Source organism: Mustela erminea, chromosome 6 (genome assembly GCF_009829155.1).
Source record: "Mustela erminea isolate mMusErm1 chromosome 6, mMusErm1.Pri, whole genome shotgun sequence".
NCBI classification, from domain to species: Eukaryota; Metazoa; Chordata; class Mammalia; order Carnivora; family Mustelidae; genus Mustela; species Mustela erminea.
Genome location: NC_045619.1, coordinates 8,436,466 through 8,464,171, shown reverse-complemented (window position 1 = coordinate 8,464,171; position 27,706 = coordinate 8,436,466). Strand labels below are relative to the sequence as shown.

Sequence of the window (27,706 nt, the reverse complement as noted above, 5' to 3'; positions counted from 1 at the left end):
TAATTTTCACTAATTAACACCAACTTAGTGCAGGGAAGTTGTCCCAGAAGCCCGCCATGGGGCACAGAAAAGCTGGCCTAGGATCTTAAAAAGAATTTCTATGCTTACTCCCTAGCGGGTCACATATGGTTCTTCATGGCTGAATTAGTTGACCTCGCTCACGTGGGTGCAGTCTGTTCTCTTTCTCTGGAGAGCCAGCCTGGATCTCCTTTATGTTGTCCCCTTCAACCTAGTGTGGGGTATGGGTGTCAAGTAGGAGACAGCTTCCCAGGGTCAGATCACCAGGGAGAGAGTCCCAGCGCCACTCAGCAGGGAGACAGGACCTGCGGGGCTGGGAGCAGAGCTTTGCCCAGAAGCCAAGCGGCCGGGAGAGGAAGCAGCCAGCCTGGGCGGAACTGGGCTCCTGTGGCTGCTGGTGCATCACGGGAGCCCAGTGTTTAATGATGTCTAATTAGTGAGCTTGAAACAATGTAACGCGGCTACAGACAGCTGGGAGGCTCTGCTGACAAAGCACAGATGTCCCGCTGGTGGAATGGGGGCAACTTGGCCTCCAGGCAGAGAACAGGACTCCGCAGGTCTTGGCTCTGCCCTCTTGGTGGGCCGGGGCTCTGGTCCAGACAGCTTCCTCAGCAACCAGAGGGAAGCCCCCACTGCGGAGGTCTTCTTAGAACAGTTCCTGTGTGTCAGGCTCTGGAAGGGAGGGAATGACAGGTCTCTGTCCCCACCTGCCAGGTGCTCAGGACAGACCCAGGCCTGAGGAGACAAGCATCCTGGGAAAGTATTCCCGCCCTCGGGGCTGGGAACAGAGAATGATCCTGGAACAGCCTCTGTGAAGAGTGGAATAAGGCCAGAGGAAGGGCATTCCCATCACCACGGGGATAGGGTGGAGGCAGCACGTGTTAGGACACAAGGGGTGTGTGTGTTGTGGGGGGCAGGGAGGAGCTGCTAGTGTGTTTGGAGAACGTAGAATGATTTCGGGTGCTGTGAATTTACTGTCAGGAGAGAGAGTGGGTTGGAAGTATATGGAGGGTCTTCAGTTGGACGAAAGGTTTGATTCTGTAGGCAGCGGGGGGCCAGAGTGTTTGAGCAGGGCGATGACGTGTTTAGGGTTTGTTGCTGGGTCCGCTTGCCAAGAGGGAGAGTGATCGTGTTGCAGGATTTATCTGCCTCTAGTGCCCGTGGCTCTTGGTCACGCCGCTTCAAAGAATGAAGAGGTAGATTCCAGATGAGGAGTGATGGGCAGCAAGGCAAAGTTTACTGAGTGGTTGGATAAAGCTCCCGGAGAGGGAGGGGCCTGAGAAGGCTGCCCCCAGAGTTTCTAAGATTAGAACTGTCTTAAGCAACCAGGCTGTGCTGAGTGGTGCCAATCAGGGCTTTGGTATCTGTCTACCTATTCGGTTAATGTCTACACACCGATGGTCCTTTTTTGCTAACATCTGGGGGCCTATGTCTTAACTGCCCCTTGCCCATGATGGTGACAAATGCGTTGCAGTTAATTGTTTTATTCTAGGATTTTTGCAGAAGTCACTTCTGCAAAGGCTGCAAAGCAGAATGTCAGTGCATGTCCCCTCTAAGCTGCAGAACAGGATGTCAGTGCTGTTTGATCTCGGCTGTCCTGACTCCATCTTTTCTTGCTTGGGACCCCGGCTCTGACTACCTCACTGTCCAGCTGCCTCCTAACAATCGGGACTGCACCGCTCCAGTCCTGTGCTCCTCACGGAACCAGCAGACTTCACTTTACAGGTAGAATTCAGAGGTCTTCCCGCCAGCGTGGGATCCCTGACTCCAAAGTCTGCTTTCTGCACTGCAGTACACTCTTGGCCTGGGGCTTTAGCAGAATGAATCTGGAGCCCAGGGTGGGACATTAGGAAGAGGGAGGGGGCAGGGCCAGGCAGTGTTCCATGAGTGTCCTCCCCATGGGGCCTGTGCAGACCTCCCCTGTTGGCTCTCCTCTCCCTCCACCGCAAGGAGCAGACATGGAACGCTTTCTTATTCAGTTGTTCACACCTTACCAGGCTTGGTGATCTTCCAGAGGGAGCCTTGATGACAGAAGGAAGCCGGGTGTACCCGGAGCACCGAGAGCCCCCGCCCCCGAGATGAGGTGTCTCCATCCTCCAGCAGCACCTCGCTGGGCTCCACTAGCAACTGTGCCGGTGGCGTTCCCGGGGCCACACTGAGGTCCCCTCTCCTCCGGCAGCTGCGGGCTTACTGCCTTCCGGCTGCTTGGTGTGCGGGCAGAGACACCCAGCATCGCTCGAGGAACAGTGCCTATGCGGGCTCTTCACTTAATTGAGCTGCCCTTCCCCTCAATTAGTTCAAGTTCTGACCTTTCTGTAAATGTAGTGTTGTCTAGGCTTTAATCACCACCCCAGGCTGGGCCTGCTGGGCTGGTACTGAACACAGGAGCAACATCTCCACCTTGATGTCTGAGCTGGCGGGCGGCTCCCAACGCCGGCTCCCTGGGAGCTTGGCGCCCCCTCTCTGCTCTCTTCCTCTGCCGCCCCTCCTCTGAAGTGATGGCCCCTTCCTTCTGCCTTGGGTCTCTGAGAAGCTGGTACCAGCCTCTACCCGCCGCTCACCCCAGCTCCTGTGCCGCCTGCATTATCTCACTTAAGACCCAGAACAACTCCGGGAAGGCATCACCTCCCCACGTGAGGGAGCTGGGCCAGAGAGGAGATGACTCACTCAACCAGTAAAACTGTCTGCGTCCAGAGAGTGTGTTCTCTTGCCAACACCAGTCAGGACTCCAAGTGTGACCCATCACCGCCTGCATTCAGATCACCTGCGGGGAAGGGTGTTGCTAAAATGCATTATTTAAGGGCCTGCTGGATCAGAATTTTTGCAGATGAGACCCTTGAATCTGCATGTTGAGCAGGCACACCGCTGTCCCCAACCCACCCCAGATGATCCTTCGTACAGTGAGGTTTGACAACTACTGGCTGTAGACCTTGATCCCTCCCTAGGGTGATAAGGGGAGACCCCTGGCTGGCTGACCCAGCACTACCCCCCACAGGAAAGGGAAGGACTCCTGTCTGGTCCCAGACAAATGGACTGCCCTGGGCTGCCAGATAGATAGATGGCCACCTGCAGCCCACCCTACCTCGAGGAACCTTAGGGCTTCCGGTGTGGGGTGCTAGTCCCATTCACCCATTAAGGTGTTACCTTAATGACCCCCTATAACCATACAGCTTTTTCGTGGGATTTCATGAGCATGACCTCATCTGAACCTCCCAGCAGTCCTGGGAGGTGAAAGTCAGGCCCCAGGCTTGTATACATAATCAGCGGGAAGCAGGAACTGGTGGGCTTTCCTTGGGCCATACCTTGGTGGGCTTTCTTCCCTTTCTTCCCTTCCTCTCTAGAAAGAGGGGACTGTCAGCAAGCATCCATGCAATAGACAGGCTTGGCCTGTGGCCTCTTGCTTTTCCCCACCACGGAGCCGAGCGAGAAAGGCACAGATCTCTGCCACACCCGCCCAGTGCAGCAGCGGGGAGCTGGGGACAACAGTGAAGGAGAACGTGGCATTGTCCTGCTGCACTGAAGCAGCCTGGGTTTGAGTGCCCAGAGGTGGACTGGGGGCCTCGCCAGAGTAGACCTGTGCCCAGAGCTGTGCCCAGAGCTGCGCTATCCCCATCACCCTGGGGAGGGGGTGACAGGTTGGTGTCCTAGGGAAGCTCAGGACTATGGTGAGAAGCCCAGGTTTTCGTCCCACCTCTGCCCAACAGAGTCAGTTAACCTTGGAGGTGGGCTCCAGCTTCAAGTTTCCTCCTACTTCTGAGATTCTGTGCGTCTGGCACGTCCTCCAGGGCAGGGCCTAAGTGCCAGGGGCAGCCTGTGTCCTGCAGGCAGGCACAGCTGAGAGCGCATGCTCCACTCACTGCCTCGCATCCCATGGCAGGGAGGACAGGCTCCCTTTTGTCATTTTCACAAAGGTGCTTGCTGTTACCTGCTGCCGGCAGCCCCGCCTCCTGGCCAGATGGACATTGGCTAAGTACTGTCTTCACAGATGGGCTGGCTGCTTCTTTAAGATCTTGGGTGCATAGAATAGAGGCAGAGAGACCAGACCTTTAAGCTATTGCTCAGGTGGCAGTCCCAAAGGGCACCAACTTCTTTTCTCTTCTGTGCACCCTTGAGGAAGAGCTTTAACTCTTGCCTTCCAGCAAGATGATCGAACCAGGAAGCTTGCCTAGTATTGTTTTTCTTCCCCACCCCAGTGCCTTGTCATTAATGAAATGAAAGAACTACAAAGCTCCAACCGCACCCACAAATACTGTATGCTGGCATTCATGGGCAAACGCAGAGAGCTGATTTTGTGTAGAGAGGTCCCCTGAGGGTGGAGACTCTGAGGCAAATCACATGGTCCCTGCCATCCAGGAGCCCACAGCCCAGGGAGGGACAGAGCTGTTGAGCCGATGTTACTTACAATACAGTGTCAAGGACCTCGCACTTGCCTGGACTATGACCAGGGCAGGAAGCAGGGAGTGGCGAGCACTGCTGGGTACGGGTGGGGGGAAGTTCAGGAAGCTCTTGGCTGAGCTTGAAAGCTGCAGAGGAGTTTTCATCGGGTTATGGAAGGAGTAGGACCAAAAGGACTGAAAACTGCCAGAAGTGTGTAGCAGTTCTCAGAAGGAAGTGGGGGGTGGTACAGTTTTGCCCCCAGGAGATATTTATCTGTCACGTCTATAGATTTTGATATAGATTTTGGTTGTTACCATGCGGAATGAGACTACTGCCATGCAGCTATACAGCGTGCACAGGACAGCCCCCCGTAGCAAAGAAGCGCTGACCCCAAGATGTCGGTAGAGCCACAGTCGAGAAACCCCTTGTTTGGGCCACGGCAGGACATTCTGCACTGCAAAGGGACAGAGGTGATGTGGCCCAAGCTGAAGCTGGAGGGGCAGAAAGGGGCCAATCATAAGGCCCTCCAAATGCCAAGCTAAGGAGTTTGGACCTCTCTTGAGGCCCCTGAGACCCCTGCCCCCAATTTATGAGGCTGTGGTCTTGGGGGTTGTTGCTGGGGAGAATGATTAGTAGGAGAGACTAGTCAGGAAGCTATTCCAGGAGCTCAGTAAGAAAAGGGGGCCTGAGTGAGAGCAGCAGTATAGTGGGAATAGGAAGGAATTGACCCAGAGAAGGTGCACGGAGCAGGTCGGACCTGCTGGGCTCAGCGACCAATCAGATGTATTCAGTGGGGCAGGAGGAGGAGACCAGTAGACTCAGGCTTCTGGCCAGGGTGACCAAGAGGATGTTGGTTTTGGAAGTGCCTGTGAGGCAGGCTGGTGAGATCCGCACCACACATCTAGTCTGGGTCACCCAAACACACCAGGGGTGCTGGTCCTGGGCAGTCTTGAGCAGAGCTGCCTTGGAGCATGTAGGGAAGGTGGGAGTCTTTCGGTTGTTTTGCTTTCTAATGGCAATTAAGGAATCCAGACAGAGAATCTGAAAAGCTGGCAGTGTAATTAAAGGTAAATGACAGAGGGGTGTTCTGAGACTCCCTAACCCTCCCCTGCCCCGCTGCCCTCCGCGCCCCCCCCACCCCTACGTCGCTGAGGCAGGATATCAGAGGAGGAGATGTTAAGCTAACTAAACACCTGATGAGAAGTGTTGCAGCATGACGCCTGCCGCAGCTTCTAAAAACTCCTGCCGCCTCAGATTAACCTCTCCCCCTGGGCACCGCACATCAGTGGGTCACCAGCTAAAGGACACTGGAAGCCTGCTGCTGGCGGGGAGGGGGGTGACTTTTCTCTGCTGACAGAATCGGTCTCCCTGGGTTCTGAGCCTGTGACGTCCTTCCTTTCATACCCCATTTTCCACTGGCTCCGGGAGTCTGGAAGTTGGGTTTGGGGTAGAGGATCACGAGGCATTGAACACCACGGCGGGGAGGGGGGTGGTGGGGAGGCTGGTTTTCCTGGGGCTGGAACTGCGGAGCTGAATGTCAAGCAGTGCCCTCCAGAGACCAAAGCGGAGGGTAATTATCACTTCTCCTCCACAACGAGATTGCAGGAGTCAGAGAGCAATTGATTTCTCTTCTGACTACAGATATTTCACTGTTTAATTGGTAGTGACACAGATGGCTGGCTCTCGCCAGGGTGCTGCAGACCAAGCCTCCTGAAAGCGGGGGGGCCCTCGGGACTCATCTTTCCCTCCGGCTGGCGATCCGTTTCCACATCACATCCTCTGCCAGGTGGGGTCGGGTAGGGGTGAGGGCGGCCAGCTCCCTGCTTGCTTTTGCAATTGTGAAAGGAAAGCGGGAGAGTGGATCCAGAAGTGACTTGAGAGCCAGACAGGCACTCCCCAGCAATACGTGGAGAGTTGACTCTGACCTGGACACTGCAGGGAGTTTGGAAATGAGCAAACAATGGCCTCTGGCCTCAGATAGCACTTAGGAGGGAAGGTATCAGAAGCCCTGCCACACTGGGGCGGGGGGGAGGGGAGATGTTCGATGCAGTGAAGCCCAAAACGTCCAGTTAAAGCCGTCCATGACCCAGCCCAACCCCACTATACTTACTCACTACCCTGAACTGCTCTGGGTCGCCCGCTTTGGGTTTGTCTGTCCGTCTTGGACCTCAAGTGCAGAGCTGATTGAGACCCTCGGGTCATGGGCCACTGCCATCATGCTACCACAGAAGACCCCTCTTGTTTTATTTTCTCCTTCCATTCCTTTCTCCCTCCACAGGCAGACACCCTAACGTGTTCAGTATATGTCCATGCACATGTCTGTGCCCTTGGAAAACATATGCAGTGTTATTTTATGTCGTGTGTTTTTATTTACATGAATGGTATTAGGCTAGAGATGTCATTCTCTGACATTTTATATCAAACTCTCCGTCTTCAAAAGAACTATTCTGCCCTGGAACTAGTACATTGTTTCTGCCGGCTACTAAGCCCTCTGCAGTGCACATTCCTCACCTTTTCCTTACACATTCTTCTTTTTTTTTTTAATATTTTATTTATTCATTTGACAGACAGAGACTGCAAGTAGGCAGAGAGGCAGGCAGAGTCGGGTGTGGTGGGAAGCAGGCTCCCAGCTGAGCAGAGAGCCAGATGCAGGGCTTGATCCCAGGACCCTGAGATTGTGACCTAAGCCGAAGGCAGAGGCTTAACCCACTGAGCCACCCAGGTGCCCCTACACATTCTTCTTGAGATGGACATTTAATTGTTGCCAACTCCTTGCTATGCCAAAGAAAGCTGCAGCAAATGTCTCCATTCCTGCCCCCTTACAGACTATTGCAAAGATCTGGAAGGTTCCCTGGGTGCACGGCCAAGAGCGGCATTGCTGAGTTGAGTTATGCACATTTTTAAATCCACCACTCTCTGCCCACTGCTGAAGGGAATAGCGGCACCTCTGTTCTCTCCACCAGCCGCCCACGCGGGTTCCCCTGCCCTCACATTCCGGTTCTTGGGATTAGCCAGCTTTCCCATTTTTAGTGAATATTACAGTTGTAAGGTGGTATCTCTCTCTCTCTTATCACTTTGCTTTAATTTGAATTTTTCTGATTACTAATGAGGTCTGCTTCTCTTTTTATACTTATTAGACATTCAGGTATCTCCTCTTGGAGTCACCTATTCATATTCTTTGCCCATTTTTCTAATTAGTTCCCTGTCTTTTTCTTGCTGGTTTGCAGGGATCCCTTGTATATTATTAATTCCTTTTGGTTGTAGACATTACAGATATCTTTTCCCTGTCGTCAATCAGTTGCCTTTATCTACAGCATCCTCCTTTGAACAAAAAAATCCCTAATTTGTCAAATGCATTGTGTTTTTTTTTTAAAGATTTTGTGAGGGAGAGAGAGGAGAGCGAGCATGAGTGGGGGAGGGGCAGAGGGAGAAGCAGACTCCCTGCCGAGCAGGGAACCTGACATGGGGCTCGACCCCGGGACTCCAGGATCATGATCTGAGCCGAAAGCAGACGCTTAACCAACTGAGCCACCCAGGTGCCCCAAATGCATTATTTTTTTAATTTCATTTGCCTTACAACTTGTGCTTTTAGACTTTTAAGAAATCCTATCTTATCAATTCCTTTATTAGTTTTATCATTCACATTTAGGTATTTAACCCACCTGAAATTCACCTTTATATATGGTGTAAGGCAGGGATACCCTCTCTCTCTCGAGTAACCCAGTACCCCAGTAACATCTGCTAAGCAGCATCCTTTGTCCACTGAGCTGTAATTCTGCCTCTGTCAGACTTCAAGTTCTAGATGTTTATGGTCTGTTTCTGGTCTTCGTTCTGTTCACTGATTTGTTTTTCATTTCCTTCCTGCCTCAGTACCACAATCTTATGACTATGGCTCGGCAGCATGTCTTACTATTGGTAGGAAAAGTGTCACCTCTCAGCTTTTCTTTTCCTTTTTTTTTTTTTTTTAAAGATTATTTATTCATTTGAGAGAGAGAACGGGCACAAGCCGTGGGAAGAGGCAGAGGGAGAAGAAGAATTTCTGCTGAGCAGGGAGCCCAATGCGGGGTTCGATCCTAGAACTGGGAAATCGTGACCTGAGCCAAAGGCAGGCACTTAACTGTCTGAGTCACCCAGGTGCCTCTCAGTTTTTCTTTTTCAAAATTGACTTAGCTATTGTAGATCTGTATCCTTCCTTACATCCTAGAATTATTTGGGTTCCTCAGAAATACTGACTGGACTTTCATTGGAATTGCATTGAATTTTATTAATATAGTGAGAATTTGATTTTTCACATATTGAATCGTGTTATCCATGAACACAATTTATCTGTTCATTTATTCACATATTTTAAAGTATCCTTGAATAGAGGTTTCTAAATTTCTCAATAAAGGTATTAATTCTTAAATCCTATGTGTTTAAAATTGCAATGTCAGGGTGCCTGGGTGGCTCAGTGGGTTAAAGCCTCTGCCTTCAGCTCAGGTCATGATCCCAGGGTCCTGGGATCGAGCCCTGCACTGGGCTCTCTGCTCCGCAGGGAGCCTGCTCCCCTTCCTCTCTCTCTCTGCCTGCCTCTCTGCCTACTTGTGACCTCTGTCAAATAAATAAATAAAATCTTTAAAAAAAATAAAAATAAAAATAAAATTGCAACGTTGATCATATTTTTTTCTCCCCACCCCTCTCTTTTAGTTGATCACTACTGTAGTATAAAAGTGCTGTTGCCCTTTGTTAGTTTTTCTTGTATCTGGCAATCTTGCTAAATTCCCCTGTTAATTCTAATAATGTTCATCTACATTTTACTGGGTTTTCTCTAAAAATAACATCTCTAAGGGTGGCTCAGTTGTTAAGCATCTGACTCTTGATCTCAGCTCAGGTCTTGATCTCAGGGTAATGAGTTCAAGCCCCACGTTGGGCTCCACACTGGGCATGGAGCCTACTTAAAAAAATTAAAAATCATCTCCAAATATTGATAGTTTTGTTTCTTCTTATTGGTCTCTCTCTGTCTGTCATATTGCATTGGTCAGCACCTCCAGTACTTTTTCCACCATAGCAATGGTGAAAGTATTATTGACATTCTTGGGACTTAAAGGGAATGCATCTAACATTTCTCTGCCTGCCTCTCTGCCTTCTTGTGATCTCTGTCTGTCAAATAAATAAAATCTTAAAAAAAAAAATTCTACTTATTTATTTGACAGAGATCACAAGTAGACAGAGAGGCAGGCAGGGAGAGAGAGGAGGAAGAAGTCTCCCCACTGAGTAGAGAGGCCGATGCAGGGCTCGATCCCAGGACCCTGAGATCATGACCTGAGCTGAAGGCAGAGGCTTAACCCACTGAGCCACCCAGGTGCCCCTCATGTGGGTTTTTTGTAGATAGCTGTTATCAAGTTAAGGAATAGAAGGTCCCTTCTATTGCTATTTTTTTGAGAATTTTAATCATAAATAGGGATCTCATGTATCAAATACTTTTTTAAACATGGTATTATTTATTTATTTATTTATTTGAGAGAGAGAGAGAGAGAGAATATGAGCGGGGAGAGGGGCAGAGGGAAAAACAGACTCCCCACTGAGCAGGGAGCCCAACACAGGGCTCTATCTTGGGACTCTAGGATCATGACCTGAGCCAAAGGCAGACGCTTAACCCACTGGGCCACCCAGGTGCCCCATGTTATCAAATACTTCTAAAAAACCTATTAAAATAATATATGATTTCCCCACCTTGACCCCATAAATGTTATAAATTAAAAGAACAGATTAATCATCCTTGTATTTCCAGGATAAACCTTACTGGATTATGCTGAATTATGTTTAATTTGCTTTTAATGACTGAACTATGTCATTCTCACATTCAAATTCATCAGTATGTAAATAGTCCTAATATTCTTTTTGTCGTTTTTACTATTTCTTAAATAATATGATTTCTTAAAAAGTAAATATGTGTGTGGTTATTTCTGTTTTTACTCAGCACTTTATCTGCATTCCCTGTTTTTGTCAGCCTTGTCAAAAGTTTATCTATCTTTTTTGGTCTTTTTTTTTTTTTTAAGATTTTATTTATTTATTTGACAGATAGAGATCACAAGTAGGCAGAGAAGCAGGCAGAGAGAGAAGGAAGAAGAGAGCTAAGCAGAGAGCCCAATGCAGGGCTCGATCCCAGAACCCTGGGATCATGACCTGAGCGGGAGGCAGAGGCTTTAACCCACTGAGCCACCCAGGCGCCCCTTTTTTGGTCTTTTTAAAGAACCAGCTTTTGATATGATGTTTCTAAAATACCTTACAGAGTTGGAGAGACTTGAGTTCAAATCCTTGCTCTGCTACATGTTAACTGTAAGACCTTGGGCACATCATTAAGCCCCTTTGCATTTACGTCCTCATCTATAAAATGAGAACAATCCTCCTTATTTTGAGGATCAAATTAGAAAATTCAGCGTAGGGCACGTGGAAAGCGTGTGGTGCCTGTTAGTCCTTGTCTTCAGTGCCTTTGTTTACGATGTGTTCTTTGCCAGAAACACGTGCCTCATAGGCTTCTGCTAGCCCCTGTGGATGTGGTCAGATTAGAAAAAGCTATCCCTTCCTCAGGCAGGCATATTTACCACTCACCCGCTCAGCCCAGAGCCCATGTGCAGTGCACAACCCGCATACCCACGCGCGGCACCCCCTCCCACTTGCCAGCTCTGTTTTCCTCCCTGTTCATTTCTCCTGGTCCCGGAGGCTGCCCATTCTTCAGGTGTTAGCTTCCCTGATGAAGCCTTTCTTAAGAATTTCTTCTCTGGCCAGAAGCAATCATTCAGTCTCCCTCCCTCCTGCTGCCCCTCCTCCCACACCCCCTTCTGACTTTGAACTCACCTCACAGATCACTTGTACTTCTCTTAAAGCATTTATCTCATTTTGCCTCACGTCTTACTTAGTGCAAACGGCTTATCATTCCAGTGGGATTAACCCCTTGAAGTCAGGGATTAAAGTTCATCTGTAGATCCCCCCTCTGCTTCTGGGACCCAGTAAATTTTAACTTGTATGAATGATTGAGTATGAAATGTGGGAGCCAAGAACAGTGGTAAATAATATTGCGTGAATGGAGGGGGGGTTCTTTAGAGGCAGGGGGAGGGTAGAGCACATGTGTGAGGGTAGTGGAGATGGAGGATACCACTGTGCTCAGTGCTCTCGCGGTTTGTCTCCCCAGTCCCTCACAACAGCCCTTTGAGATCGTTCCTGTTACTAGCTGGTGTACTGGTGTACGTGGTGGAGCTGGTCTACCAGGCCTGGTCTGTCTGACTTCAGAGTTCAGGCTTCCAGTGGCAACAGCTAACAGAAGCCCTCAACCGTACAGTGATTACCATTTATTTATGACTTCCTGCGTGCCAGACATTGTATTTGATGCTTTACAGATGTTATCTAATCTCAATGGCAAAATGAAAGTACAGGGTAAAGGGTATGCCCACTTTGCAGATGAGGAAGCAGAGGCTCACCAAGGTTAAGTGACTTGCCTGAGATCACATACATAGGAAGTCGATATAACCAGATCCGTTGACCCCAAAGCATGCCCTTTGCTCTGCATCACACCCACAATGCTTGGGGCCCGCAAGAAAACCCTGCCACTGGAGCAGACGAAGTTTTGCCTAGGAAAATGAAGAAACTAAGGTCAGAAAGGCAGATCTACCTCAAGCTGAAAACCTCACCTTCCACGACAGATCCTCAGGACAGGCTTTTAGAAACCAAGGGTCCTAGGCAGTGATCTTGACTTGAGGGTGGTGTGAGATAACCCGGCCACCTGGAGGCCAGGAGAGTTTGAGCTCCTGGAGTTCTACCTGAATCCACACCAACGGGAGGACAGGACCGTGCACAACTCTAGGGAGATCAAAGCACTCGGGCCGGCAGAGAAGGGGGTTTGAGCAGATTTGCAGGTGGTGAGAATGAGTCCATCCCACGCTTCTCAGTGACTTCTTCTTGAGCCTACTTGTTTCCCTGGGCCACTAGGACCAACTTTCCTCAACCTCCTAGATCCCCCTGACGCGGCTTCTGAAGAGCTGTTGGAGAATGGGCAGGGTGGGGTAGTGGGGATTTATCAAGATGAAGCACAAAGAGCATAGCCTGCCTGGACCCCCAGACATTTCTCAGGGCAGAGAGCCCATCTCCGGGCTCAGAAGTGCTCAGAGCTGGATGGGACGTGGAGAGCCCAGGAGTGGTGCAGATGGGGTGTTTGGCTCTTGGCCTCTGGTTACGTAGGCCCAGCTAGACCTCTCTGGGCCACAGTGTACCGCTATAGAGACGGAGTCACCCCATGTCTCACTAGTCGCCCTTCCCCATCCAGGTCATTGCGGTAGTCATGGACTTCTTCACTGACAGCGATATCTTCCAAGACATTGTGGATGCTGCCTTTAAGCGCCGGGTCCCGGTGTATATCATCCTGGATGAGGCAGGCGTGAAGTTTTTCTTGGAAATGTGTCAGGGCCTAGAGCTCACCGACTTCCGCATTCGGGTGAGTTGTACCACTGGGGTAGGGGTGAAGGGTGGAGGGAAGAGGAGCAAGAGATGAGATGGAGGCGGCCTCTGCCCCCGTCCTCTGCCCAGTTCGGGCAAGAGTTCAACACCTTTCTTTCTGTCTAAAACCTTGCCTTGTGAATTGATAACCCTAACTTACATGCCCAGCTTAAATGCCTCAAGACTATTGAGGTTAAGGAGGCAGCTCTGGCCCAGTCCTGGGGTGCTCACCCTGCAGAGTCACGGTCAGGATCAAAGCTAGGGCTTTGGTTCTCTTCTGGGGAGCTTTGGGAGCAGGCAGGAACTACCTTGGGCTCATCTATGCTCAAAGCAAGATGTGCTAACTTCCTCTTGCTCTCCAGATGGGGTTGTACCTCTACACCTGTGGGAAGTAGAGTCTAGCGTAGACGGGAACCAACAGGCAGGGCTCCACAGACAAGAGGGTTCCTTCTCTGCCACACAAAACTTGGCTCCAAGTCTCATGAGTGACAGTGCTTTTCCACTCTTCTCAACAGAACATCCGTGTCCGCTCTGTAACAGGTGTTGGCTTCTACATGCCCATGGGGAAGATCAAGGGGACCCTGTCATCAACATTCCTAATGGTAGATGGTGAGAAAGTGGCCACAGGATCTTACAGGTGAGTTGGGCCAGGTCAGAGAAGAACCCAGAGGCTTTTACTTGGGGTAACAAATTACATGGTCAGGAAGACTCTGGACTGGAGCCCCCCATGGTCGTGGGTCTAAGATGGGTTCTTGGATCTAATGGCAGGGAAGAGCCTCCTGGCCAGTACCTGCCCTCCAAATTTCTGGCTACTGAATTACTCCAGAGGTCAACTCTTCCCGGGCATTAAGCACAGCTTGACCTTCATGGTCCACAGCAGCTGCTTGCATTGTGAGGCTAGTCGTTGCGGGGACAGTCAGGAAGCAGAATGGACCAGATCTGGGAAAGAAATGGGAGGGTGTGGTCACTTTCACTCAGGCCTGTGGTGCCAGCAGGATGGGCAATGGTCCTAGTTTTCATACTGCCAGGAAGCTCCATGGCCTGCGAGATCAGAAGTGGCACAATAAATGGCACAAGAAGGTCCCTTTGGGCACAGCCCTGGGGGCCAACGCATTTGGAGGCGCTTCCCGTGCAAAGGGAATTGTGCTGGGAAAAGCAGGGTTTGAAGCCCAGCAGCCACATTCTGCCGTCAGGAAACATGTCAGAGTCCAGCTGATCAAGAACGGCAAAAAAGTCGCAGACTTTGTACCCAAGGATGGTGGTTTGAATTTTACCGAGGAGAATGATGAGGTTCTGGTTGATGGATTTGGCCACAAAGGTCACACCGGTGACGTTCCTGGTGTTTGGTTTAAGGCTGTCAAAGTAGCCGATGTCTCTCTTTTGCCCAATACAAAAGCAAGAAGGAAAGACAAGATCCTAAGTTTTGATGGTGAAAACATGACAGAAATAAATTTTCATATGCCCAAAAAAAAAAAAAAAAAGTAAGGATGTGGTGTGAAAGCAATGTGTCCCAACTCCAGTTCGGAAGTCTGTTACCAGGAACATGAGAAAGTCCATCTCTGTAGTCTCTGCCCTCCGAGAAAACCGAAATCCCGGGGAGGCGAGAGACCGGGCCGGGAAATAATCAGTAAGTGGCCATGGTCCTCCGACATGGCTGAAGTGCAGGATTTGCAGACACTGAGTGCTTGGAAGACTCTGAGAAGAGCCGTATTAGCAGTAGCAGCGGGGGCGCCCGGTGGCTCAGTGGGTTAAGCATCTGCCTTTGGCTCTGGTCATGATCCCCGGGTCCTGGGATGGAGCCTGGCATCCGGGTCCCTACTCAGCGGGGAGCCTGCTTCTGCCCTTCTGCCCCTCCCCCAAGCTTGTGTGTACTTTTTCTCTCAACTAAATAAGTAAAATCTTAAAAAAAAAAAAAAAAAAACAGTAATAGCAGCCCCATCCCCGCTTACTCGGGGGGTGTGTGTGCCACGTACGGAGCTAAATGTTTTATACGTGGTGTCACACATGAGCCTGACCACACTTGTGTGGCTGTGTGCTCCTTGAGCCCCACTTTTCAAGGCCTCCAAGGGTAGAAACCAGGTGGGAATCCAGGCCCGCCTTCTCATGCCCTCGCCTGCTTCCTGCATTTGAGGCCAAGACCTGAGAAACAGGGAGGACGTGGGACCAGGAGGCCCCTTCCACCAGGCAGCAAGGCCTCCGGCCTCCTTAGGAGATGGGGTTGGGGTGGGGCAGCGGGCTGCGGAGCTGGGATGGCCAGGGGCTGCCGCAGGCTGGGCCTACGTGTCGTGCTTCTCTGTCCCCACGTTCCCAGGTTCACCTGGAGCTCCTCCTACGTGGACAGGAACCTTCTCCTCCTCCTCACAGGGCAGAACGTGGAGCCCTTCGACCTGTTGTTCCGGGAGCTGTATGCCATCTCTGAGGAGGTGAACTTGTACCAGCAGCTGAACCTGGGGGGTGGCGCCGGGAGGCTGAGCCCCAACCACTCCTCCACCGTGGCTCGCAGGCTCATCAACCCCAAGTACGCCCTGGTGTCAGGCAGCCGCCAGCCCCCCGGGGAGATGATGCGCTGGGCCGTCCGGCAGCAGCGGGAGGCCGGCGGCGACCCCAAGGAGCAGCAGGAGGGGGGCAGCGGCGGGGAGGCGGCCCGGCGCCTGGAGAGCTTCCTGAACGACCTGGTCACGCTGGAGCAGGTGCTGCCCCCCATGGAGCCCATGCCCTCGGGACAGCTGGCTCGGAAGGGCGGCCGGGTGGTCTCTCACCTGCACGTGGACCTGAAGCCCAGACCCCCGGAGGCGCTGGTCCGGAACGGCAAGGGAGAGGCTGCCAACGGGGAGGCCGCCACTGCCAAGGACAGCAGGCGCTTCAGCAGGAGGCTATTCAGCCGGCGGTCCAAGACTCCCGCGGCGCCCAATGGCGGGAGCAGCTCCCTCTCCACCGAGACCTTCGCAGAGGTGCAGTTTGTGACGGGGAAGAGGCCCAAAGAGGGCTCCAGTGCTGACATCTCAGGTGAGCCCTCCCTCCACCCACGGCCCCACGCCCCCAGCCGGCTGCCCTCATCCTGGAGCGCTGCCTCCTGTCTGCAGAAAGGCTGCCTGCTGGCGTGCGGACAGCCAGAGCCCTGAGGTCCGCAGGCCCTCGGTTTCCATCCTGCTCCGGCAGGTCCAAGTTCACTTCCTCTTCTCTAAGAGGAAAGAAGGACGGGGCACCTGGGCGGCTCCGTTGGCTGAAGTGTCTGACTCTTCGATTTGAGCTCAGATCAGATCATGATCTCAGGGTCTCGAGAGCGAGCTCCCGAGTGGGGCTCTGCTGGGCGTGGAACCTGATTAAGATTCTCTCTCTTCCTCTCCCCCTCTCCTGCTCCCTCTCTCGTTCTCTCTCTCCAATAAATAAATCTTAAAAATAAAGAGGAGAAGGGTACCTGCCTTGCTCAGCTGTTCTGAGGCTGTAAGGTGCTTGGAACAGTGCTGGACATGGAGTCATCTGAGAGCTCTAGTTCCTGCCACCAGAAGCCTGGAAACTTTCTCCTTTGTCAGTGAAGAAACAGACACAGAGCAGCTGAGTGGTCTGACCCAAGCTTGACTTCTGCCTCTGAGTCGAGGGCTCGTTCTAGAAAACCTGTTCCTTGCCACCTCACCTGTCATCACAATCCACCTGGCTCAAACACACCCCACCCTCGCCTGAACCCCACCCATGCCCTGACCCACTTTCCTCATTTCTGTTGTAAATAGCGTGACTTGCTTCTTCCCTGTGCTTGTTTGATAAGTGGTGTTTGCCCTGCTGCTTACTTTCGGGAGAGTGTGTTCCTGGTGGTGGCGTCTTTCTGGCTGTCTCTCTGGGACTCCCTAGAGGTCTGGGCCTCCATCTCTTTCTCCGGAGCAGGCCTTTCTGAAGGTGGGTGGTGACAGCCGGGGCTGCTTCCGGGGCCTTTCCTCACGGTAGGACCTCCGAGTAGAAGGGGTCTCCGTGCAGGGATTTCTCTCGTGGCTGTGAGGCTCGGCCCCAGGGCAACCGGCCTCCCCTGGCAAGGCAGGTGCTGCTGGGGTATCTGAGTGCTTCCAGATCTCCAATGACCCCCACAGCCCTAGCTTTGACCTGATAATGGCTCGATAGCAAGGGTCACAACCACCTTCCCCTGCGCTGACTGCCTAGCCGGCCCTGGAACCTGGCGCGCTCCGCCTGTGCTTGTCCAGGTTAGGACAGGCCTGGGAGTCTCTGAATCTGGGACACAGGGGTGCCAGGGCCATACCTCCATTGGGCCAGGAAGCGTCTCTTGGGCACCTCCATGTGCCAGGCCCTTCACGAGATGCTTTCTCTCTCACTTTTTCCTCACGACCACCACAGAGGTGGCTGGTAGGAGCTCAGAGAGGTGCACTCGGTGGTCTCAGGACACAGGAAGTGGTGGTGGGGTCGGGACTCAAACCCAGGCCTGAGCCCATGACCTCTCAGGGAGGGGTGGTGGCCCCCAGTCGCGTTCCCACAGGGATCCCTGCCCCCCCCCCTGCACCTGGTGCTCTGCCACCTTACCCCTCTTGCTGGGAGGAAGGGTTGCCATGGTGAACACCTGGCAGGGCAGGGCGAGGGAGGAGCGGCCCGACCACAAAAAGGGCCATTTCCCAAGTCCTGACTGTGGAGGAAATGAGAGCTCTCACTCCCTTCAGCCCCTCACCCTGAAGTGTTTCCATAGAAACAAAAAGCCCATTATCTTGTCCCTTCCTGCCACCTTCCCGAAGTCTCTCAGCAGCCAGTTCATCGCCCCTGCCTCCGCCCTCTGCATGTCTTTGGAGCCAGCCAAGCACATGGGGCTGCGCCCCAGGGACGCTCCTTTCCCGAGTGCCCGATGCTTTAGCACGTAAAGTCAGGAAGGCCCCGGGAGACCCAGCGGGATCACCCTATTCCTTCCCCATCCTTTAGAAGAAACACAGAGTGGCCTTAGGGCTGGGCCTCCCGTTCCCCAGGGCCTCATAGTCAGGCTGCTAATGAGCCCTTTCCTCTCCCTGCGACTTGCTTCCCTCCAAGGGAAGGGACAAGAAGCAGGACCCCTCTCCCCACAAGCCCTTCTCTCGGCCTCCAGCTTCCCAAACGTATGACAGCAGCTGGGCTGTCCTGGTGTCTCATCTCAGGCAGAAGCTAAGTCACCACGACTCTGTGTGACAGACAGAGGGTCACATTCCTGACTTCATAGGGCCCCCAAGGTTGGAACTAGCAGTTCTACTACTCTTGGAACTGTCATCTGGGAGCAAATCACTTTAACTACTAGCTTAGGGCCCTCATCTAGGGAAAGGATCCTTTTCCTACAGTGAACATTCAGAACATCATCAGAACAGACATCACGTGGGACCTCACCCCCCAGCACTTTGCTCCCCATACCCTGGACCCATCCTTCCTGCTCCCCAAGGCTGTTTCCTGTTCGAGAAGAGGAGGAGCTGAGCTAGGGAGGGTTTCTGAGGTCCCTTTGAGCTCCTGATTCTGACTCTGTCCTCTCTCTCCCTGCCTCCCTCTTGTCAAGGGAGAGCCTGGGCTGATGGATAGGGTGGGTGGAAGAGAAAAATAGAAAAGCTAAGTGCTGGCAGCCTGTGAAATTGCTCGATAAGAAGTATATAGTTGTCAAGCAGCATGCAAATGTTTGCAGGTCCAAGTGTGGCCCTTGGGAGGACCTTCGGAAATCCCTTCCTTTAGGTCTGGGGATGGGGGGTGGGTGTCTTGTCAGGGCTGGTGGGGAGGTGGGGGTGGACCCTGGTGGTTTGAAGGCTCACTGCACCCTCTACTGGTGGAAGCTGAGCTCCTTTCCCTTCTGGGTTTTCTCTCAACTGGGACCTTGTATCTGCTGGGTGCACTTACAGACTTCCCAAGCCTGACACCTGTGTCCATCCAGGAGTTAAGACGGTCCTCTGGGACAGAGATCCCAATCTCAAGGAGCGGCCTTCACTGGAATTTAAGCCTTGTTAAAACTCAGTGAGGAGTCTGTACCGTTGGGCTGGGCTCAGGAATCTGCCTTTTAAACAAGTGTGCCGAGTGTTTCCCTGTACGGGGTCCCAGAGCTGTGGATTATGATGACTCTCGCATAAGGGCCTGCCCTCATGGGGCTGCCAGGCTGAGGGAAGGAAGTTCCAGATGATGTCCCAGAGCCCCTCCCCCTCCCCCCAAGAAGATCACTGGGAAACAGCCAACACTCTTGACCATGGTCAAGGGAAGGAAGAAAGGCGCAGACATTCCCTGACCAGGTGCCATGTGGACCCACGCTAGTTGCTGTTACACAGAACTCACAACCACCCTGCTGGATGACATCGTTCACAGATAGGTGCAGAGAAGCAAGATTCTGTGTCCAGGGAAATAGGGCAGCGTGGTCTCTTGCCTCCCAGGGCCCTGCGCAAAGCACTGTGATCTCTAGAACTTAGGGTTAGTGCTACTTTCCTACATCTTTGAAGACTGTTTGGAAGGTCTAGAGGCTTCTTACCAATGGACTCTCCCCCTGATATCCCATTAGTGGAGAGGAAGAAGAAAGTGGCCATTAACACTCCAGAGTACCTCTGGGTCATGACCTACCAAGGTCCTCTGGGCCCATACTTTTCTTCCCAGAGTTCTCGGAGGTGACTACAGTGACATTGCATTTCCAGAACTTTCCTGGGTTCCCTGATTCATGCATGGGGGAGCCATCTTAACTGATAATGTTGTCTGGCTCTTAGTGCTGTGGCCACTAGGCTCCTGGTTTGGGACTTCAGGCTCACCTGTGTCATCCCTGGGGGCTGGATTTCTCAAATCTCTCTTGGAAATCTGGGCCCCTGTCTGGGACAGAAGGTTGGAAAAGTACTCCTGGGGTTCAGAGCTCCCTAGGGGACCTGTGGGCCACCAGTTCCAGGATAAGTCTACTCAAGAGCTGTCTTGTCAAGACAGAGTTTCGGACTTCAGTGTCACTCCTGCGGGTCACGGGTCGTGCCCCAGCTGGTGTTTGGAGTCTGACTTGGTAAAGCCAAGTACTATTACCTGTCAGGGTCCCGACCGCACGGCAAGGTAAGGGGAGTCGTGTGAGCATCCTTCGAGGGGACTGATCCCACCCAGTTCTAGAAAAGAGGATAGCGTCCTTATTCTCACCAGCATACGTCATGATCCCTCTGTCCTTCCCGTTTCCCTTGGGCCTCGCCAGGGCTTTCCTCACCATCCAGGTGAGTGAGGGCGTGTACGTCGCCCAGTTGAGACCTATGGCTGCTGCTGCTGTTGTGAGGATTGGTACGAACCTGTGAGTGACTTACCGCTGCCTGGGTACCCATTTCACTCAAGAAATATCTGTGCACTGTTTGCCCGGCACTGTTCTAAGTTCCTGGTACTACAGCACACAAAACAAGCAAAGCCCCTGCTCTTACAGAGTGAATACCAGGCTGGACACAGAAAGGCAGGGCGGGCAATGACCCTTTGATAAAGGGTGATCAGGAAGGCCTGTCTGATGAAGGGACAAAGGGCCATTTGAACAGCAACTTGAGTGAAGGGAGCGAGAACACTGTGTAGATATCCAGAGGAAGAATCTTCCAGAAAAGGGTAATATGAAGTCCTGAAACCCCTGGGGCTGTAGAGCCCATGGTCCGAGTCTGGCATCCCGATCAGCGTCCTTGCCCTGACGCCCCAGGCACCTCCACCGGCGACCTCCCCCACGACACGGGGTCTCACTTCAGCATTAGCTCCCTTTGACGTTTGGCCTCAGATCTTCCCTGGGCTGCCCATACTTTGTAAAAAAAAGAAGAAGAAGAAGAAGAAGAAGAAGAAGAGAGAAAAGAAAAGAAAAGAAAAGAAAAGCCATTTTTATGTATTCTTCCCTGTTAACCTGAGCAGGTCTGATTCTCCTCAGTCCTGCCAAACACCTACACACGCTAGACTCGCAGTCAGCGCGCGCAGAGGGAACGATGGCACACGAAGACTTTGTCCTCAAACCATCTCTCCGTCGGAGGCACGGAGAGGAATCCTGAGTCCAGTCTCCGCAGGCTTTCCTGGCCGGATGGAACTAGTGGGAGGCGCAACCTGGCAAACCTGTGGGCTCTCACCCCTGCCTCCGCCAACTTCCCTGGGCAGGGGGACAGAGCCAGGGGGGACAGAGCCGGGGCGCAGTGCAGGCCCAGGATGCAGGCCCGCTCTTCCCACCCTGGAGCCACACTCCTTCCCCTGCCTCGGGTTACAGAAATTGATCTGCTTCCCTGCCTCCAGATCTGCTTCCCTGCCTCCAGAATGCTGCCGCCTCCGGGGAGGAACGCCACATCTGCTCAGGAGGCCAAGCAAATAAAAGAAGCCACTAAGGAGAGACATTGGGGGTGGCTGTGTCTGTGGTAGTTGTGAGGGGACTGTGGGACAGCACAGTCCCCAGCAGAACTGCATCAGAGGCAGCCCGCTCCCCACCCCCGCCCTCCCCCCAAGTCAACCCAGGTTCCTTGACCCTTGGAGCTCTCTGGGGAGGGGGTGGCACAGTCATCCACCTCCCTCCTACTTTCTCTAAGCCTCACAAGCATCAAACTTGGCCTCCAGGGAGGCCTAGCTGGGCTCGTAGTCCGAGCGAGTTCAGTCTCCCCAGACAGGGTGGTGGCGAGCAGAGCTTGAGGGGGGCGGGAGGCCTCCACTGGAGCCTGTTCAGTGTCTCCCTTACTGGTGGTCCAGGAGAGGAGGCAGCGGCCGCATTAATTAAACTCGCAGCTGGAGTGATGTGGGAAAGGGTGTGGGCGCCAGGGAGGTGACCCTCGAGAGGGGCTGGCACGAAGGAGCTCAGTGGCTGGCACCTGGGAGAAGGGCAGCCTGTGCCCAGGAGGACGGAGGCCCAGCAGCCTGACACCTGGCGGCCGAAATGTCAGTGTCTGCCTCTCAGCTCCCCCCGCCCCCTTCCCTCTGGAGCTCCCGGCGCAGAAATCCAGCCGAGCCGAGGAAGCCGCCGGCCTCCACTTGGGGCTGAAAGGATGGAAGAGGCCTGGGGAGACGGGAAGCGTGCTCCTCTGGCCTGGAGAGCAGCTTTCTCTCCCCCACCTTTCCCCTCCGTGAAGCGTGCTTCCTCCCTCCTCTGTCTTAAAACCACCCCCCTAAGCATGTCGTCTGGGCCACACTGCCTGGCTCGCCATCAGCCTCCTGACCCAGGTGATCCCTTCGGGGAAGGAGCCGAGGCTGGTGCTGGTGTTGACAGGATTGGGGAGCCGGTGGGCCCGCTGCCCTCAGCTGTGCGGCAGGGCTGGTGACACCGTCTCACGGTGTGTCCACTGCCCTGGGGATTAGCTGAGAGAAGGTCTGTTGTGCTTGGTAAGCGGTGAGGGCAGCTGCACAGAGTCTGGGCTACTGGGAAGCCACCTCTTGGAAAGATTTTTTCAGTCATTGATCATAGTTGTAGATTGGGGTTCTGGATCCTTCCCTGCTGATGCTGCCGAGGTCAGGAGGCAGCAGATCCCTTGGTACCCCAAACAGTGACTGTCTTGCAGAGAGAACGAGACAGGGAGAACATTTCCTCTTGCTTTCCTGGGGGCCCTACTGACCCCAGATCAGCAGCTTGCGGGGGAGACCGTGAGCCCAGCCCCTAAATCTGAGGTGGGGGAGGCGAGTCCGCCGAGCACTTCACTTACGTCTTCCTTGCCTGTGTCAGTTGTCTCTGCAGGTAAAACAAGTGCCAGTCCCGCCAAGGCCAGAAATTGCGTGATTTCCTGAGCTGTGGGCCAGCGGTGGGGAGGACTTATGGGTGTCCCCGGCCCTGCCCTATGGAGAATTCAGGTCAAGCCCTGCACCAGTTTGCACTCTGGACCCTCACTTGCTTCCTGCCCAGCAGCCTCCATCCTGGCCTCAGGGACCCTTGATTCCAGACGTGAGAGTCTGCAGCATCTCAAGACGACCGCACGCCCCTGCAAGACTGTCGCTGGCCAGGCAGGGGACACTCCTTGTTTACATGAAGTGGAAGCTTGACTCGTGTCTGCTCTCCTTTATGCCAGACCCCCTCCCTCCACTGGGGCAGCCTTGCCCTGCAGGTGCCCAGATGGGGTGAGCCCGTGTCTTCATGCCTAAGGTGATGGGGTCTCCAGGGCAGCCCCAGCTCCCTGACTTCTCCTTCCCTGGGCTTCCTGGTGCTCCTGATCCCCCAAGAGGTTTGGTGGGATATAAAGGAAGAGAACGGATGGGACTCTGGGCCGGGGAGCCAGTCTCGACCTAGGCTCGGCACTCAAGGTAGAAGGTGCAGCGAGCACAGCTTAGGGCACCGGCTGCTCTGGCCTTCCTGGCCTGGTTTCTGCAGGCTTCTGTACCAGACCTGGAGTGAAATGAGGGCCAAGCCTCCCCTCAGCCAGGGGCAGAATCTGACCCTGCCGTGCTGAGAGCCCTCACACTGAGGTCTGCTTCCCCTCCCTGCCACCATCTCAGCACACTCCACGCCAGCGGTCCAGACCTCCTTGGCTGTCACCAGTGCAAACATATGGGGCTGCTTCTTGTGCTTTTGCCTGAGGCTACTCCCTCCCTTTAATAAAGTGCCTTGGTTGGCAGCCCAGGCCGGGGAGAGAGAGCTTGGCCGAGGGCGGGAGGTTCGAGTGGTATGGGAGGTTAAGCCCTGCAGACAAGGACCTCTGTCCTTTCCCACCTCCCTCCCCACTTCCTCCCAAGATGGCCATCAGGCCCCTTCACCAGCCGGGACTTTTGTGCCTTCTCTAGTTACATTTCAGCCGAAAACCAGCCTTTGCCTCCTGACAAAAGTCAGGCTGTATCTAGGAGCTTTTGCCTCCCCAAAGAGGCCTGGCCTAATGGCCGCAACGCCAGCCCAGGGAGAACAGCCTAAAGTCACCCCCTACCCCTCCCTACTTGTGTGACCAGGGGGGTCAAAGGAGAGATTTCTTTCCTTTTTTTTTTTTTTTAATTTTTTATTAACATATAATGTATTGTTTGTTTCAGGGGTACAGGTCTGTGATCCATCAGCCCTACACAATTCATAGCACTCGCCATAAAACATACCCTCCCCAATGTCCATCACCCAGCCACCCCATCCTTTCCTTAGTTTGTTTCCTGAGATTAAGAGTTGAGGAGAAATTTCTCGAGTGGACAACAGAAATTGCCAGACTGCAGGTTCTGCGAGGCTACAGCTGTGGGATCACAGCCACCAGGGAGCCAAGGGGCCACATGGCCCAGTGGAAGCAACACCAGGTGGCCTCTTCCAGCCTCTTCTGAACCAAACTTGTCTTTGTGTCTTTCTTTCTGCAAAACCCTGGGGCACCCGCAGCACCTGGAGGAGGGGCCTATGTGTGGGGTTGGGGGAGGTCACTGGGGCCACAGAAGCGAACCAGGAGGTGGGATGGTGTGGTGGGGTTGTGGGGGAAGAACATGGCCTCTGGCAGTGGGGGAGGAAAGGAAGGGTGAGCCCGCTTCCCAGGGGCTCCTTTCTTCATCCTGAGGCTAGCTTCAAGGGGGGGGGTGGGGGGGGCAGGGGGCCCTGACCTACCTCCTTGAGCTTTTCTGAGGATTAAATATTTCCTGGGAGGTGCTGGCATTGTGGCACGAGCTTGTCCTGGAGGGCAAGGAAAGGAAAACCAGGGATAGGAATCCACACGGTGGAGGGTGTCCCCTCTGCTCAGGGCCGTCACCTTGACAGTATGAGACACAAGTGCGCAAATGGCAGTCAGGGAAAAAGATCACCCTTGGTGGGGAGAGTGGACCCCTCTGGGGACAAGGGAGGAGGCCTTAGAGAAGGGACCAGCTCCTAAGAGTTCTCCCCAAAGGCTTCTTCTGCCCTCCCTCCCAGAGAAGCTGGCCTGCTGTATCCCCTTCCCCTCTTCTGACCCAGAGCAGGGCCAGTTCCTCCCCAGCCCTAACATGTGGGAGAGTCCAGATTAGAAGCACCAAGTCACTGAAGCCTGGCGCCAGGCCTGCCTTTCTGCCTGTTTCCCCAGGTGCCAAGACGGGGTGTTCCCACTTTGTTCGTAGAAACAAGGGGGCAGGAGACCACGAGGAAGCAAGGCTGTGTAGTGGGAGGACCTCTGGCTGCCGAGGGAGGGCACCTCCCCTCTGGCCTGTCTCCCCATGCCCTTTAGAGGTTTGGACGAGATGGCGCCTGACCCCTCCAGCCCTGAGAGGCCAGGGACAGGACAGTAGTGCAAAGATTGCTAAGGATCTTGAAGCACTAAGCTTCAAGCCTCTGCCCAAGCTCCAGACCACTCTGCTCTGCCTCTGGGTTTCGCAGTCTTTACTACATCTGTCCTCTGTTCCAGCATTTGCACACACACTGTGAAGCATTCTCTCATCAGATCTCAAGGGTACATCTGGCATCCTCAGATGGATGGCAAGTGCAAGGGTGTATCGTGCCCTTGGTCCCCACACGGCAGCTTCCACAGGGCTGGTAACGTCAGAGGGGCTCCCGGAGGAGCACGGAGGAAACGGCCCTCTCGACACCACCAGCAGCACCATCAAGTAGCCCACTCTGGGTCCAGCTTCTGTAGGCTAAGTGCCAACAACCTGCATAGCTCCTTGGGTGGGCTGACCTCCGGTGAGCAGAGGAAGCTGAGGGCTGAGACCATGGGGCAGCTGCCACCTGGACCTTGCCCCACTCAAGCGGAAAGTACAGGACTCCTGCATGGGACTGGGGCCTTCCCTTGATTTGGCAAATCTTCCCAGTCTCTTACGTCTTCCGTCGTCAGGGTATATGGTGATTCCTATCCCTGATCATTCAAGGGTGCTTTCCATGCGGCCTCTGCTAACACCACTACCCTCTACCGTCAGAGAATTTAATAGAATGGATAGGCAAAAAGAAAAAGAAAGAAAAAAAAAGTTGGCCCTTGAAATAGGGAGGACACAGGACAGAGAGGTGAAATGGGCCTTTTCTGTTTTTACTGTGATGATTTTCTCTAATTTATTGAGCACCTACTATATGCCAGTGACCATGCCAGATGCTTTAGTCACCTGCAGTTTTCAAACTAAGAAAAGCTCAGGAAAGAGCCCTTTGCAGTGTTAAAAAAGCTTTCCTGGACCACTGGGGATTGAGTCTCATGAAGCTGTGTGACGAGCAGCTCAGGTCTTACTATGCCCATTTCTCAGATGAGGAGGCACGTGGCTCTCCCAAGGTCCCACACTGCGTAAAATGCAGGTCTGAGCCCTGCTCCTCTGGCACAGGGCTTCTTGCCTTCCATGCTGGTGGTGAGACGTGGGAGCCACAGACTGTTGGAGGAGATGCCGTCCCACACATTGCAGGATGTTTAGCAGTGCCCCAGCTTCTACCCACTCGATGCCAGCAACACCTCTCCCAACGAGACAACCAAAAATACCTCCAGATGTTGTCAAGTGTCCCCAGGGGATGAAGTCCCCACAGCCCAGCCGCTAGCTGCAGCCTCAAAGCCCCAGGCTGCTTCTCTAAGGCGCACTCTCATGTGCACGCCCCTAGGAAACCTTTCTCTCCAAAAGAACGCTTTGGCCCAGAGAGGTGGCTGATTTGCCAACGATTTTGCTTTCTGTGACTGACATAATAGCATCTTCTGTCTTGTTCTCGTTACCTTGCTCAGCTCTTCACCGCCTTGTGCTCCCCGGAACAGGTGTGTTTATGTGCACACATCTGCCTTACTCCACAGAGAACCCTGTTACGTTTCCTCCCAATCTGTTCGGCTTCCTTTAGTTCGAGTGGAGCCCTACATGGAAAGCGCCCTTGGACAGACCTGTGTGTGCCCAACACCGTCCTCACTCCCAAAAGGCAGATGGGGCTGAGAGCAGAGAAGTTTCCACGGTCCTCACATCAGGCCCGGTGGGAACCGCTGGCTGGGGCATCATGAGTCAACATCGGCAAAGCCCCCCAGCAGCAGGTGAGCTCCGCCGGGCACCCTGGCTACAGTTCATCATCTGGCTGCACGCCACAGTCGCTCCCCACCCACCCTGGAGGACCCGGCGGCTGTCACTCTAATCATAGGCCCTGTCACTCCTGTGGCTGAAGGTCTGGTGCAGAACAGGCACCCCGGGCTTAGCAGGATGAGCCAGACCAAGGTTGAGAGACTGGGTGCCTTCGAGAAGGTTGGGAGGCAGCAGGTGCACACGGGAGTGAAGGCTGAGAGGTACGCATTCTATCCCTGGGGTTCCCATCCAGAGGGTGGTAGGTACCCATTCTGCCCATCATCTCTATGGGTCACTGGGTATCCACAGTATCTACTTAGCGCCTGTTTGTTGAGTGATTGAAAACTCGACAGCCTCCTGATACAGAGAGCAAGCCAGGCTGGTCAATGCGGGTGGTGTCAGAGGCTCCAGAATTGATCGTGACCCTTTCAATCTTGTTCCCGACTTCTGAGACCGTACTTAGAGGCCAAACAGGACTCTGCTCTTTGCTACTTAATTTCCTAAGAACTGAGTTATCCCAAGTCCTTCCTGACCAAATCCTTTCCTCGGGGAGGTCTTCTCTTTTTAGCCTATGTCCCTAGGGGCCAGTCTCCTCTCCCAGTGGCTCCAGACTGGGTGGGCCCAGGCCTCCAAGCCTCTCTGGCTGCTCCGGGATGACTTTGCCCGCTTCCTTTCAAACTGCTAACACAAGAATGGGGTGAGGAGGTGAGGGCCTTGATGTGAGAAAATAGTCTGTGTCCCACCCCTCAACAAGTCACAGGAAGGTCTAGAATGTAGCTATCTGGGCCCATCTGGAGTGGTGCCCATGGCCTCTCGGAGTGACAGCCAGCTGGAGACCCGTTTTCATCCAGTCAAGTGGCTAGAAGTTAGGCATTGTCTGCAGCCACGACATAGCAAGCCCGGGAACAGGAGTCCACGTCATAGGAGACCGGCTAGGACCTGCCGCAGCGAGAGCATAAGCAGTTTGGAGGAGAGCAGGAGGGGAAAACATGAGCAGGCCGTCTGCCCACGATGGCCAACCCTCTGGGCACCAGCAAGGGAGAAG

General features: G+C 53.6%; 1 protein-coding gene across 2 annotated transcripts in view; it reads left to right on the top strand.

Annotated features, from left to right (window-relative positions):
- The window catches only part of FAM83F (family with sequence similarity 83 member F), a 32,852-nt gene extending 9,500 nt beyond the window's left edge, over positions 1-23,352 (top strand). Inside the window, exons 2-5 of one of the 2 annotated variants that reach the window (XM_032346205.1) lie at positions 12,695-12,862; positions 13,380-13,501; positions 15,176-15,870; positions 22,475-23,352. In XM_032346205.1, the coding sequence (XP_032202096.1) occupies positions 12,695-12,862; positions 13,380-13,501; positions 15,176-15,870; positions 22,475-22,524 (1,035 nt within the window). In that variant the 3' untranslated portion in view covers positions 22,525-23,352. Of the gene's footprint in view, positions 1-12,694; positions 12,863-13,379; positions 13,502-15,175; positions 15,871-22,462 lie in introns of both variants that reach the window. The other variant, XM_032346204.1, reaches the window with a different exon arrangement.
- The last annotated feature ends 4,354 nt before the right edge of the window (positions 23,353-27,706 follow it).